Below are 14384 nucleotides of genomic sequence, written 5' to 3' on the forward strand. Positions count from 1 at the left end.
CTGCAGACTTAAGATCCACTAAACCTTGTAAGATTTGTCAAGAGTCTGAAAGACTTAGTAAAGTTCAGCAAAGAACTGTCTGGTGTTAAAAATGTAAGCACGATAAAGACAACTTATGTCCTCTTCTTCCTCTAAATTCATTAGTACAGTAAAAATATTTTCTTGAAGAAAGTGATGATGGTATCCCTAACTCTCCTGAGGTCATATGGTTTAGCGCATCACAAGACTGGGAGCCAAAAACTCCTATATTTTATTCTCATCTTCACAATATTGTGCATGTTCAGTATATAGCACATCAGTGGGCCAGATGCTGAACCTCACAATTAGGCTGAAGACCAGACCAACCTCACTTACTGTCACATTATTGTGCTAAAAGCAGCTCAGACAGACAGGAAAATCCTATTATTTAGCTGTCTCACAACATTCCTAGAGTATATATATTACCAGTTTTACAGGATTCAGAAAGTTTAACAGACCTGTCCAACATCACATAGCAAGCAACTATAAAAGATGGTTTAGAACCTAAGACTCCCGATTCCTAGTCCAGTCCTTCTCTAGTAAACTACAGAGTATACGAGGAACTTCACTTTTCTTCTGTGGGATGCTTTCTACATAGTCAGGAATGGTTGGGAGACTCTCAAGAATTCATAAACTGGGATGAAATGGGAAGAATTAAGGGAGTGGATGTTTGGTAGTATTTTCTGCTGAAAGAGAAGCAGGTTTAGAAACAAAATGTGAGAAGTTATAATGGAATATTCATGCTCTGATGAAGGGTTTCTCTTAGTGATTTAAACATCTGATTTGAAATACTTAAATTTTCCTAGAGTCACAGGTTCAAGTCTGGACAGGGTTAGCTTACTCCTCTATCTTCAAGGTCGATAAAACTGAGCTTCGGGCAATTTAGTTTGTGGATTTTTCAAAAAGAAACATAACTGAAATTCTCCTCATCCACCATATTATTACTGTGTGCAGAACAGCAGAGACCATGTAAATGTGAAAGGAACAAGTAGAGCACAAGTCTCAATATACCTGAATTAGTGAAACTAGTGTTATTGGGGGAAGGGGAAACACACCTGCCCTTTCCAATATTCTCTGTCTTATTAGCAAAGGTACCCATACCTTTCGCTACATCTCCCAGCATATTCAGACACCTTACATTTTCACATTCCTCCCTTTGCCACCCACATCTCTCTTTCCCCAGTCCAATGATGTGGCATTTATATCTATATTTATATATAGCTGAAAGGTGGCAATCTTAGAACTAGCCATTGCTTTGAAGCTTTGGCTCTGCTAGTGATGACAGTCCAACCTAAAAATGTAATGTGGTGTCATTCAGCTATTCTTTGAAGGAAAAAGACACAACACCAAAGGAAATTCCAAAACATAATTTGGAATATAATTTGGAACATTAACTTGTTAAGCCCTGAATAACTTCAGAGAAAGAAACGTAATGTAATGTTGTAGCTTTAAGAAACACACATATCTGAAAACCAAGAAATTCAGTTACACTTAGTTCTCCCCACTGAAAATATTGGAAAGTATGGAAATATAGTTATGGTACCCCAAACAACCTTAAGTCTGCCCTCATATCCCTACTAATCATCCATTCAAAATCATGAGACAGTCTGTTTTCAGTTGACAATTGGAATCACATATTACTATCACACTGTAACATGCTCAACATATGAATGTATGCACCACCTATTCATTATACTGTACATATGTTACCTACTCAACCAGAGACTACTTTCTAGTTCACCTTCCCTTGACAAAACATCAACACTAACATTTTGCCTCTGGAGAGAAGAATAACGGGGGTAAGGCACAAAATTGAGTGTCGGGAGACTCAGATTTTAAGCTTGTCTCAATTACTGTGTCTCAATTTCTTTAGCTGTACAATGGAGATAATAGTACTTACCTGCTTTACAGAGGTGTTGTAAAGCTAATTTACTTGTTGTTTATAAAGCATGTACATTGAGATCCTCAGATGCAAGGCACTATACAAGTGAAAAATATTATTGTTACACTTCATATATACCCCAAGACCTATAATATTTAACTCCCATCCACTCTTCCTTATAGAAAACTCTCACACGATTTTAATGGTTTCAGAGTAGCAGCCGTGTTATGAGCTGTAGCTCACGAAAGCTTATGCTCTAATAAATTTGTTAGTCTCTAAGGTGCCACAAGTACTCCTTTTCTTTTTACACGATTTTAATGTTTCATTTTCCTCAGTGGTTGAGCTCTCTGAGCCTGCAGATTTCTTAATCCTAGTATTACTTACGATTAGCATTCGTATACTCTTTTGCAAAAGCCAAGGTCAGTATGGTTTGAGATGTCCACAGATGCAGGCAAAACACCAATGTTTACATGGTTTAAGGTACACTCAGTTACCAGACTTCCTGTCCATTTTTCAACATACCATTTAGCCATGGGAATGTAACTACCTTATATTGAGGGCACCTACTGGATGGTACAGATACAAAGGTGGAAGTAAAGTTATTTGGGATTCCTTAATTATGTATTCCCATACTTTCCAATGCATATGTTTTATATTCTACTTATGTAACCTTAACTTTGAATTTTCTTGCTTTCAGGTACTTACGCTTTTAGAGAATATTATACTTTTAATAGAATATTGTAATTTTGAAAAAACAATTGCAACTTACATGTTGATACATATTTACAATATTAAGCTTGGTCCTACAAACATTTAGGCATGTGCTTAACTTTACTACTGTATTTCCAGTTAGGTCAATGGAATTACTGCAATAAAGTTAAGCATATGAATAAGTGTTAGCAGAACTGAAGCCTTAAATCCATTTTAATCAAGTTTTTTCAAGGACTAATATTTATATCTGTTAATATATTAATACCAGAAAGAGCACAAAAAGTCTTACAATCAGTTTCTTTATGAGTTGGTCCCTCTCTGCAATCAGGTCTTTCAACTCTGAAATAAGATGTAAATCTTCTGGTCTTGATTCCCTGTTTTGGTATTTCTCTTCCATTTCTTCTAAACTTCATAGGAGAAAAAGACAACACATTTAACTTAATGTAGTCCAGAATTAAATTCCAAATGAATACAATCATACCATGGATAAGTACAATAAGGTATTCAATGGGTAAAAAACAAAACAAAACAGTAAGACAATAATTTGCTTTACCCCTCATACATTAACATTTTATTTTAATATCAACCAAAATTAGTGGTTAAAGAGGTTTTATAGTTAATCTGAACTTCAACATGAAACTACCATCTTTGCTATAACAACCAACGTTTTGGGCAAGATTTTGAAAACTCATAATCCTTTTTGTGCATGCAACCATTGGGCACCAAATAAAAGGCCCCGGTTAGGCTAGACTGAAAATCAGGCCCTCTGAGCAAACAAAAATATATGCAGTGGAATCACAGGATGTTATAGATAAGACTGGTTCTTATGTGCTGTACAGAGACTAAACTTTACCATCTAATATTATTTCAACTTGAATTTTGTGAAGCTGGTAATATGCAGCTCAGCTAGATTTATTCTGAGGAATGAGAAAAATAAATAAAAATATAATGTTTCATTTAATAGATCACTAGACTGTAAAGAGGTGTACGGAAGTGGTACTGAAGAAAGAGAGAAAAGAAAGAGACAAGGCTGGCACCATCTTCCTCAGCTCATGTGGAGGACAGTGGAGCAAAGATATCCGAGAATGGTGAAGACTAATCTGTAACTAATTCCTCTCCGTAAAACCAACTTAGCACCATGAGAGATGGAAATAAAGGAACTAGCTGTAAGAGACAAAAAAAAATCTGGATATTAGCATTTAAAAAGAGGAAAGTTGATTAAGTTGAGAAAAATATGAGGAAACCTGAAGCACAGAGTGGGAAAGCATTAAAGGAGAGAACTGAAATAAGCAAGCCAATTTAGAGGACAGTTGCAGGAGAACGAGCACAAGAATTCTTGAATTTTTAGGAAGATATGAAGAAAAAATCTTTTGAAAGAGTTTTCATAAGAAATGCACAAAATACTATTTGTCACTAAGACATTATTCTGAAATTTCTAACAGACATCAAATTCATGATGTTAATATTACCCACTAGAAAGTTACTTGCAATATGTATCTGCCAAATCCAGCTTTCATGTAGGTTACTGCCTTGAGTTTCAGCACAAATACAGATAATTTAACAAGTTTAGACAAAAAAAATTTAAAAAAAAAATTTCAATTTAAGTTATTCAGTCAGTCCAAATTTAATTCCACATGGCTTCCTAAACTACAGATCCCTTCTCATTTCAAGAGTATTTTCCCTTTAGAAGCAGCTATGTAATTTTGACTTTGGCCTTACATGACTGCCTATGTCTCAAGTTCACAAGAATGATGTCAGTTGATGAACTGAGCACATTCTGTGCCTCTTTCTATGTCTTAGCATGAGAATGTTTATCCCTCACTAAATGATGGAGAAAAAGGTTTAAATGGGTCACCTGATTCAAACAAGTAATCACTCCAGGTGATAGCTTCCTTATGGTTTACCCTTTGGTGATGATGGGGACAGGGAGATCTCTTCCAGTTGGTGAAGCTTCTCCAACAATGAAGGAAGTGAAGGCCTTGCGACTAAATCAAGCAGATGACGGGAGATATAGCAACACGGAATGAATGCATGACCTTGTGGTGAGGAAATGGGATTGAGGACACCAGAACAGGGAGTAGCAGTACCTGGGAGGAAGGAATTTCATTTACAACTAACTCTCCATAATACACCGGGTTTCCCCCCACCACACCAAACAGCTTATTGGCCTTTGGTCTGCCAGCATGCATAGCTACGTGGCCGCTGCACGGTGCAAAAGGCCATCCATATTTTCGTCTGCAGAAAGCTAGTACTTTCTGAAACACTTCTTTCTGAGATATGTAATCAGAAATCCATTGCCTTCAAATTCAGATAATAAAATTCTCACAAGATGAGACAGCCAAGACTATAGTGAGCATTTGAAAAACTAGTGCCTGCAAACCAAGCTTTATTTATGCCTCCCTAATAATCTCCATATTGTTCCGTGAAAATACTGAAAATCTAGATAACACAATTACAGATGCAGAAAAAGCTTTTGATTCAGCAGAATGGAAATACACTCAGTGGGTTTAATTTTGTGTATACATTTTCTGCTAAGATACGCTATTGTAGACAAATCCCCAAACTATAATACACACTTATGCACAGCTACCACCCTATCTTCAGACATCACAGGGAGCCATTTTCTATGTATATCGAAGAAGTACATGTAATTAAAACAATCCAATCAGAGAAGCTAATTAATACTACCCCTCCAAGTTACATAAGCCAGATTTTCCAGTTCACTAAGTCTGTTACAAACTGCATTAAGTGGTGCAAAGTGAACTTAAAGCAGCTGGAGAAAGCTAGTGGAGAAATCCTTGTATAGGAGGCTTCCCCTTTGGCATAGCTATCTCTTTCACCAGCTGCCCCCACAATGTAAGGGGAGAGAAGTGACATGCTGGGAGTGGGGCTCCAGCACAGAGCACTCCACTGGCATAGGGGCCTTATACCAATGGTGTAAATCAGAGCAATTCCCTTACGGGTCTTTGAGTATGGGCCAAACAGCTCAGGATTAAGGAGCCATAACTAGCTCCCTAATGGTTCCCACCTCAGTGCATCTAAGAAGAGCTCAGCTGTAGCAAAAAATCTTGCCCAATATTTCTATTTTTAATGGCAAATATGAAATAGATATACAGTAATAATTATGTACAAAAATAATGTATTTTCAGCATCTCAAACATACAAGGCCAGATTCATCAAGCTGGTGCAGGGAGGTGAAAATTATATGTTTGTGTGTCAGCATGGACCTCTATGCTTCACAGGAGATTGCACCTCAGAGAAGTGAGGTGGCTTTTTACGGCTGCCCTCTCAAGAGGAAACTTGTTAGATGGGGCCACTTTTAAAATCTCACCAAGGCCTCCACATAATCCTTGCTGGAGGAAGCTGCTGAAAGTAAGTGCATGAATCAGCATGTCCCCTGGTTACTCTCACCACAATCTATTACTGGATAGTGTTGCCCACTTTTGGGACCATGCTAGCCCACTACAGTGCTCCCAGAATAGGATAAGTTGTGGCAACTTTTTGTCTCCACAACCTCCTCCCAATAGACTTTTTGCCTTGGAATCTGCCTACCGGGGTCTAAGTTAGCAACAGCTGGGATCCTGGGGTAAGATTATCTCCAGAAATTTGGATGGAAAGGCCCATGGACCTACTTTTTCCATCTTGATCAGCAAACAGCAATTTAAGGGCTATGTCGTACCTTTAAGGCTCATCTCTGCATTCAGAGTGGAGCGGAGCTGCGTTGCCTCGGGAAGTTGCCTAATCCTTCCCTAGTGTACACTTGGGCCATGTACCTAAAAGGATGGTCCCTCCCACTTCCCTTTGGTTTGCTCAGCCTACATGGCCACACATCTTTTCCACCCTCTTTGGAAGGGGCACTCCCTGTTATCATGTGACCACAGGGACTGCAATCATGACAGACCCTCATGAGGGGTGTGCAAATGAGGCAGGATATGAAAGCTGTATACTCTGGAGTTAAATCCTGCCCTTAGCAGATTCGTGGGCTGTTTCCACCCTGAGTAAGGAGGAGGGGTTCAGATAAAGAGGCAACTCTATCCCTGAGGCTAAGGTAGTGGAGAGCCCAGCTGAATGGTGACTGGTGCTTACTGTGCATTATTAATGGTTGTTTTCCTACAGTTCTTCCTGCACTCTTTAGGTACACCATGATTTGGCACCAACCCCAATGGCTTGGGTCATGGATCCCTTGAAGTTGCGATTTGCCTCCACAGCTCCACCCCTGGCTTTGATGGGAGGGCAGGGATGGGGGTGCTCAAAGTCAAAGGGGGCTCTTAGCCCAGTTTCATGGGATCTGCTGCTCAGCAGGGACATGGGGGTGTCCAGTATTCAGACATGTTGGAGACATGGGGAGCATTTCGTTCTCAGACAGGTTGTGGGGGGGAAGGGCAGTGCTCAGATGGGGGAAAACAGTATTCACATAGGTGTGGGGGGGAATGCAGAGAAGGGGTGGGAGTAACAGCAGAGATAGAGGCACAACAGCCCTGGTCCCTGCCCATTCCCAAACCCCAACGCAATTTCATTTTTTTAAGACTGCATAGGCTTAATTCAATTCTTTATAGGACTTTCCTTCCTTGCCCTAAATTAGTCATGTTATCTTCCTTCATACATCTTCTAAAATATGAATATCCTTTGGTGACCAAAACTGCACGCCATTCATAGCTTTATATAGTTGAATCGCATCCTTTGCTTTACAATTTATTCCCATTTATATCATCTAATAATCTTTTTCCTTTCTTTGTGGCTACCAGACATGGTGTCCCAACTTTCAAATTATTACAGTTCCTAAATCCTTTTCCTCACTCTAGACCATTTCCTCACTTACACCATTCGATGCAACTTATTCTCCTATATTTTCTTCTGAAGTACAAAATGCATGATTTTAAATTTTTGAACATTAAACTCCACTTGTAACAGCCTGCAGATTAATCCATTTCTCAAATATGTTTAAATCTTCCTTCAATTCTGTGTTCTCTAATATATATACAAGTCTTCATATTTTGATACCACCAGGAATTTAGTGGAGAGCAGCCTGAAACAAAATCTGGATCCAAACACCCTCTAACTTTGGGGGAGGATGGTTAGTAATATTGACCAGAATTCTGAATCTATGATCATCTCTAGAGATCATGCTTTTTCTATTGCCTTACAGCAATAATTTATATAGATATTGAGCAGAAATAGGCTTGGGGATACCCCATTTGTTTCCATTCACTATAGATCTGAATTAATGCTGTGCTAAACTTGCAGGATTCAGTTTGTAAATAGAACCCAGGCACCTGGATTTACAGGAGCCCTTGGCTTTAACTCAACCCTCCATTTGGGTGCCATCCACAGCGCTCCCCTCACAGTCCAGTCCCCAGATACTATTCTTCCACAAAGGTCTGTGTTTGCACCTCAGCCTCTCCTACCTCTCAACAATGATCAGATCCTCAGAACTTCAGCTCATATTTATGGAAATTGAGTGAACGTGGCTGCTATTATTTGTTCAGTTGGCAAACCTTCCCTGAATATAAGAACAGCCATACTGGGTCAGACCAGTGGTCCATCTAGCTCAATATCCTGTCTCCTGACAGTAGCCACTGCCAGATGCTTCAGGAGGAATGACCAGAACAGAGCAATCTCAAGTGATCCATCCCATTGTTCAATCCCAGTTTCTAGCAGTTGGAAATTTAGGGATACCTAGAGTAGGGGTGGCCAACCTGAGCTGGAGAAGGAGCCAGAATTTATCAATGTACATTGCCAAAAGCCACAGTAATATGTCAGCAGCCCCACATTAGCTCCCAGTGCCTCCCGCCCACTGGCAGCCCCGCCCATTGGCACCTCCCCCTCCTTCCTCGCACCTCCCAATCAGCTGTTTTGTGACATGCAGGAGGCTTGGGGGAGGGGGCAAGGGCATGGCAGGCTCAGGGGAGGGTAGGAAGCGGTGCTGTGGGAGCAGGGCCTGTGGCAAAGCCAGCAGTTGAGCGGTGAGCACCCCCCAGCACACTGGAAAGTTGGCGTCTGTAGCTCCAGCCCCAGAGTTGGTGCCTATACAAGGAGACGCATATTGACTTCTGAAGCGCCGCATGTGGCTCCGGAGCCACAGGTTGGACATCCCTGACCTAGAGCATGGGATTGCATCCCTGATTATCTTGTCTAATAGCTTTTGATGGACTAATCCTCTATGACTTTATCTAATTCTTTCTTGAACCCAGTTATACTTTTGACCTTCACAACATTCCCTGGCACTGAGTTTCACAGGCAGACTGTGTGTTGTGTGAAGAAGCACTTCCTTTTAACCTGCTGCCTATTAATCTCATCTGGTGACCCCTAATTCTTGTGTTATGGTAAATAACACTTCCCTTCTCCACACCATGATTTTATAGATCTCTAACATATTCCTTCCTAGTAGTCTTTTTTTCCTAAGATGAACAAACCCACTCCTCTTAATCTCTCATTATATGGAAACTATTCCATACCCCTGATCATTTTTATTACCTTCTCTGCACCTTTTCCAATTCTAATATAACTTTTTTCAGATGGGGAAACCAGAACTGCACTTAGTATTCAAGGTGGGGACATATTATGGATTTATATATTGGCATTATGATATTTTCTGCTTTATTATTTATACCTTTCCTAATTGTTTCTAACATTGTTAGCTTTTTTGACTGCCGCTGCACATTGAGCACATCAGAGAACTATCCACAATGACTTCAAGATCTCTTTCCTGAGTAGTAACAGCTAATTTAGACTCCAACATTTGGTATAAATAAATTGGGATTATTTTTTCCAGTGTACATTACTTTCATCAACCATTTTGTTTCCCAGTCACCCAGTTTAGTGAGATCCCTTTGTAACTCTTCACAGTCTGCTTTGCACTTAACTGTCTTGCGTAGTTTTACATCATCTGCAAATTTGTCACTACACTGTTCACCCCTTTTTCCAGATAATTTATGATAATGTTGACTGAATAACCTCAGTCCACATTCAGTTTTCATGAGCATGTTTTCTATCCAGCTTGTACTTAGCATATTGTGCTTGACTTTTTTTGTTCAAATATCCTTTTGCAAATGTCTTGCTGCAACACAAATACATCAGATTTTTTTTTCTGTCCCTCCCTTTGAAAAAAGTCCATCAGATTAGTCTGAAACTAGGTTTTACTTTCAACCTGTAAATCCACGTGCTGACTGCTCTCTTGGTAAGAAACTCACCAGCTCATCCCTTATTAATGACTCTAAAATATCTCTAAAATTGAATTCAGTCTTATTATTGGTCTAGTTTTTCCTGTTTCCTGTCTATTAACTTATTAAAGAATAATCAAAACATCTGTCGTCAAGTACCCTCCTAATGCTAATCAACATTTCAAAGTTGATTTCATTTGATAAGAGCCATGTCAGTTTCTTACTTAATTCCCTTAGTATGCTAGAATGAATCTTATTTATTCCTGTTAATTTATTATATCTAATGGTCTTTGTAATATTCTTTCTGTGATCCTTAAGTGGTGGTTAATCTTCCTTCCTGATGTTATTGTGCCTCCTTCAGATATATTGTTCTAAGATTATGATGATAGGCATGGGTATACTACTGTATCCCTTGTAATTTCTCTGGCAAAGTTGTTTGACTTTCTAGCAATATCTTTGCCTTTCTGCAGGATTTGTCCCTTTAGACATATATACCTTGGTTCCATTCCCAGCACCTGCTGTGTGAACCTTTGACCCATGCCTCAGTCTCCTGCTCTGTAAAGTGAACATAAATCATGCTTACTTCTTTTGTACAACACTTTGAAATCTATGGATGAAAGGTGTTATAGAAGAGCTACGTATTATTATTTTAAAGACTATCAACTTTCTCAGTCTTTTCTAGCTGAACTCACTCACTCTTTATCTTCTTTAATGTTGCCAGAACATAATCTCTGACACACAGTGGTACCCAATTCCTCTCCACTCCTTTATACTTTTCTTTCTAAAGTAGATTCTCTGCTGTTGTTTGGTTTAGCTCATAAACTTCAAGAATAGTAAAACACATGCAGCTGAGCCATACCAACCTGAAAGATGCTGAACACATATATGAGCAAAATATATTTAATTTTGAAATATTTAGGTGACAGCTTAAGATTCTTAATTGTCACTATTATAAATACTCACAAACAAGGAACACACTATTTGCTGCTATTAATTTAGAAGGGTGATGGGGAGTTTGATCTTAATTTAATTGGAGTTTGCTACATATGAAGGAACAGTTTTTAAAATTTATTAGAGGGTGTCCTTTGCCCTGACATCAGTTGTTCAAAATTATTAATTATCCACAATTATGAAAACCTTTCTTTGCAAGTGCAATAAAAATATTTCTGAAGTTTCAGTTCTCTTCATTGAGAAGGTATGTGTTGATACTGAGGATTACATTTAGAAAGAAAATTGCTCCCAAATAAATTTCTGCTTCCGTGAAAAATATAATAGGATATGTTTTCATTAATATCTTTAATTAATAGTCTCCTAGTCTTCTGCATACTTAAAAGTATGTTCTGGCTGAGATATGATATAATGCCTATTTACTGAGGGTACTATTGTACATATAGGGAGGCCTCCTATAGTCCTGCTGCTTCTGTAACTGTGTAAAAGAGCCCTTCAGGGTATGTCTTCACTGCAATTAGACATCTGCGGCTGGCCATGCCAGTTGGCTCAGGCTAAGGGACTGTTTAAATGCGGTATAAATGTTTGGGCTCTGGGACCCTCTGACCTCACAGGGTCGTATAGTACTGTAATTATACCAGTATAGTAAGGCCTGTAAATTTACCCATGTAGATCAGAACTAAATTACTCCAGCATAAAGCTACCTTAAAGCCTCACTCCCTAGTGATGAGACTTTCCACTTTGTCTCTTAGCCCTGGTCTACACTACGAGTTTAGGTTGAATTTAGCAGCATTAGATCAATTTAACCCTGCACCCGTCCACACAACGAAGCCATTTTTGTCGACTTAATGGGCTCTTAAAATCGATTTCTGTACACCTCCCCGATGAAGGGATTAGCACTGAAATCAACATCGCCGGGTTGAATTTGGGTTAGTGTGGACGCAATTCAACGGTATTGGCCTCCAGGAGCTATCCCACAGTACTCCATTGTGACCGCTCTGGACAGCACTCTGATCTCGGATGCACTGGCCAGGAAGACAGGAAAAGCCCCGTGAACTTCTGAATTTCATTTCCTGTTTGGCCAGCGTGGCGAGCTCATCAGCAGAGGTGACAATGGAGTCCCAGAATCGCAAAAGAGCTCCAGCATGGACCGAACAGGAGGTACTGGATCTGATCACTGTATGGGGAGACAAATCCATGCTATCAGAACTCCATTCCAAGAGACGAAATGTCAAAATATTTGAAAAAAATCTCCAAGGGCATGAAAGACAGAGGCTATCACAGGGACCCGCAGTAGTGCTGCGTGAAACTTAAGGAGCTTAGGCAAGCCTACCAAAAAACCCAAGCAAACGCCCGCTCAGGATCAGAGCCCCAGACATGCCGCTTCTATGATGAGCTGCATGCAATTCTAGGGGGTGCCCCTACCACTGCCCCACCCTTGTTCGTGGACTCCTGAAGGGGGGAGTCTCACGCAACAGGGATGAGGATTTTGGGGATGAGGAAGATGATGAGGATGGGGAGGTTGAAGATAGCGCACACCAGGCAAGCGGAGAAACTGTTCTCCCTGACAGCCAGGAACTGTTTATCACCCTGGATCCAATACCCTCCCAACCCAGGCTCCCGGACCTTGAAGGCGGAGAAGGCAGCTCTGGTGAATGTACCTTTGTAAATATAATATATAGTTTAAAAGGAAGCATGTTTAATGATTAATTTTCCCTGAAGACTTGGGGTGCATTCGCGGTCAGTACAGCTACTGGAAAAGTCTGTTAATGTGTCTGGGGATGGGGTGGAAATCCTCCAGGGATATCTCAATGAAGCTCTCCTGGAGGTACTCCCAAAGCCTTTGCAACAGGTTTCTGGGGAGGGCAGCCTTATTGTGTCCTCCGTGGTAGAACACTTTACCACGGTAGGCCAGTAGCATGTAGTCTGGAATCATTGCATAAGAAAGCATGGCAGCGTATGGCCCTGGTATTTGCTGGCATTCAAGCAACATCTGTTCTTTATCTCTCTGTGTTATCCTCAGGAGAGTGATATCATTCATGGTCACCTGGTTGAAATAGGGGAATTTTATTCAGGGGACATTCAGAGGTGACCATTCCTGCTGGGCTGTTTGCTTGTGGCTGAAAAGAAATCATCCCTGCTGTTAGCCACATGGTGGGGGGAGGGGTGAAGCACTCATCCCAGAGAATTGGGTGTGGTGGGGGGGTTAGTTGGGTTTGTGCTGCACGTTAACCCGAAAACATCAGCCCCTCCTTTTAAATGGCCAATGTGTCTTTTTCAATTTTAATCTCCCTTTTTTTCCTCCTGCAGCTGCAAATGTTTCAACTCTGTGACTAGCATCTCTGTCCCAGAGGCTAGTGCAGATACGAAGGTGAAAAAATGCACTCGTGATGAAATGTTCTCATGCAGTCCACCCAAACTGAAAGAGCCCAGCGGAATGCGTGGAGGCAGACAATATCAGAGTCCAGGAAAGCACAAAATGAACGCGAGGACAGGAGGGATGCGTGAGAGGATAGATGGCTGGAGTAACAGGAGAGGTGGCGGCAGCATGATGAAAGGAGGCAGGATGCAATGCTGAGACTACTGGAGTATCAAACTGATATGCTCCGGCATATGGTTGAGGTGCAGAAAAGGCACAGACTGCCACTGCAGTCCCTGTGTAATCAACCACCCTCCTCCTCAAGTTCCATAGCCTCCTCACCCAGATGCCCAACAATGCACGGGGGGAGGGGGCGGCAGCCTCCAGGCACCCAACCACTCCACCCCAGAGGACTGTCCAAGCAACAGAAGGCTGGCATTCAATAAATTTTGTAGTGCAGTGTGGCCTTGTCCTTCCCTCCTCCCCCACCCCTCCCAGGCTACCTTGGCAGTTATCCCCCTATTTGTGTGATGAATCAATAAAGAATGCATGAATTTGAAACAACAATTACTTTATTGCCTCGGCAAGTGGTGATCGAAGGGGGGAGGGGAGGGCAGTTGGCTTACAGGGAAGTAGAGTGAACCAAGGGGGCGGGTTTTCATCAAAGAGAAACAAATGGTCACACTGTAGCCTGGTGAGCCATGAAACTGGTTTTCAAAGCTTCTCTGATGCGCAGCGTGCCCTGCTGTGCTCTTCTAACCACCCTGGTGTCCAGCTCCGCTTAATCAGTGGCCAGGCAATTTGCCTCAACTTCCCACTCCGCCATAAACGTCTCCCCCTTACTCTCACAGATATCGTGGAGCACCACCATTCTGTACTTGCTCAGCCTATAGTGGAACAGCTCCTGACTACTGTCCAGGCTGCCTGTGTATGGCTTCATGAGCCAGGGTATTAAGGGGTAGGCTGGGTGCCCAAGGATAACTATAGGCATTTCAACATCCCCAATAGTTATTTTCTGGTCTAGAAAGTAAGTCCCTTGCTGCAAGGTGCAAGCGTCATGTACCTTTCCCGGCCATCCCACGTTGATGTCGGTGAAATGTCCCTTGTGCAGCTTGCAGCACCATTGAAAAGTACCCTTTTCAGTTTATGTACGGGCTGCCTTGGTGGTCTGGTCCCAAGATAGGGATATGAGTTCCATCATCTATCACCCCACCACAGTTAGGGAATCCCATTGCAGCAAAGCCATCCACAATGACCTGCACGTTTCCCCAGAGTCACTAGCCTTGATAGCAGCAGCTCAGTGATT

General features: G+C 41.3%; 1 protein-coding gene across 12 annotated transcripts in view; it reads right to left on the reverse strand.

Moving 5' to 3' along the window:
• Positions 1–14384, reverse strand: part of FAM184A (family with sequence similarity 184 member A) — a 189890-nt gene that overhangs the window by 11808 nt on the left and 163698 nt on the right. For 6 of the 12 annotated variants that reach the window (XR_006279942.1, XM_038394939.2, XM_043510879.1 and 3 more), the window contains one exon: positions 2901–3018. Coding sequence is in view for 8 of the 12 variants with exons in the window: in XM_038394939.2 (XP_038250867.1) it covers positions 2901–3018 (118 nt within the window). In the remaining 4 variants the exon portion in view is untranslated. Of the gene's footprint in view, positions 1–1918; positions 1998–2900; positions 3019–4500; positions 4699–14384 lie in introns of those variants that run through there. The other 6 variants (XR_006279944.1, XM_043510880.1, XR_006279943.1 and 3 more) reach the window with 5 other exon arrangements.

The sequence above is a fragment of the Dermochelys coriacea genome, chromosome 3, assembly GCF_009764565.3.
Source record: "Dermochelys coriacea isolate rDerCor1 chromosome 3, rDerCor1.pri.v4, whole genome shotgun sequence".
NCBI lineage: Eukaryota > Metazoa > Chordata > Testudines > Dermochelyidae > Dermochelys > Dermochelys coriacea.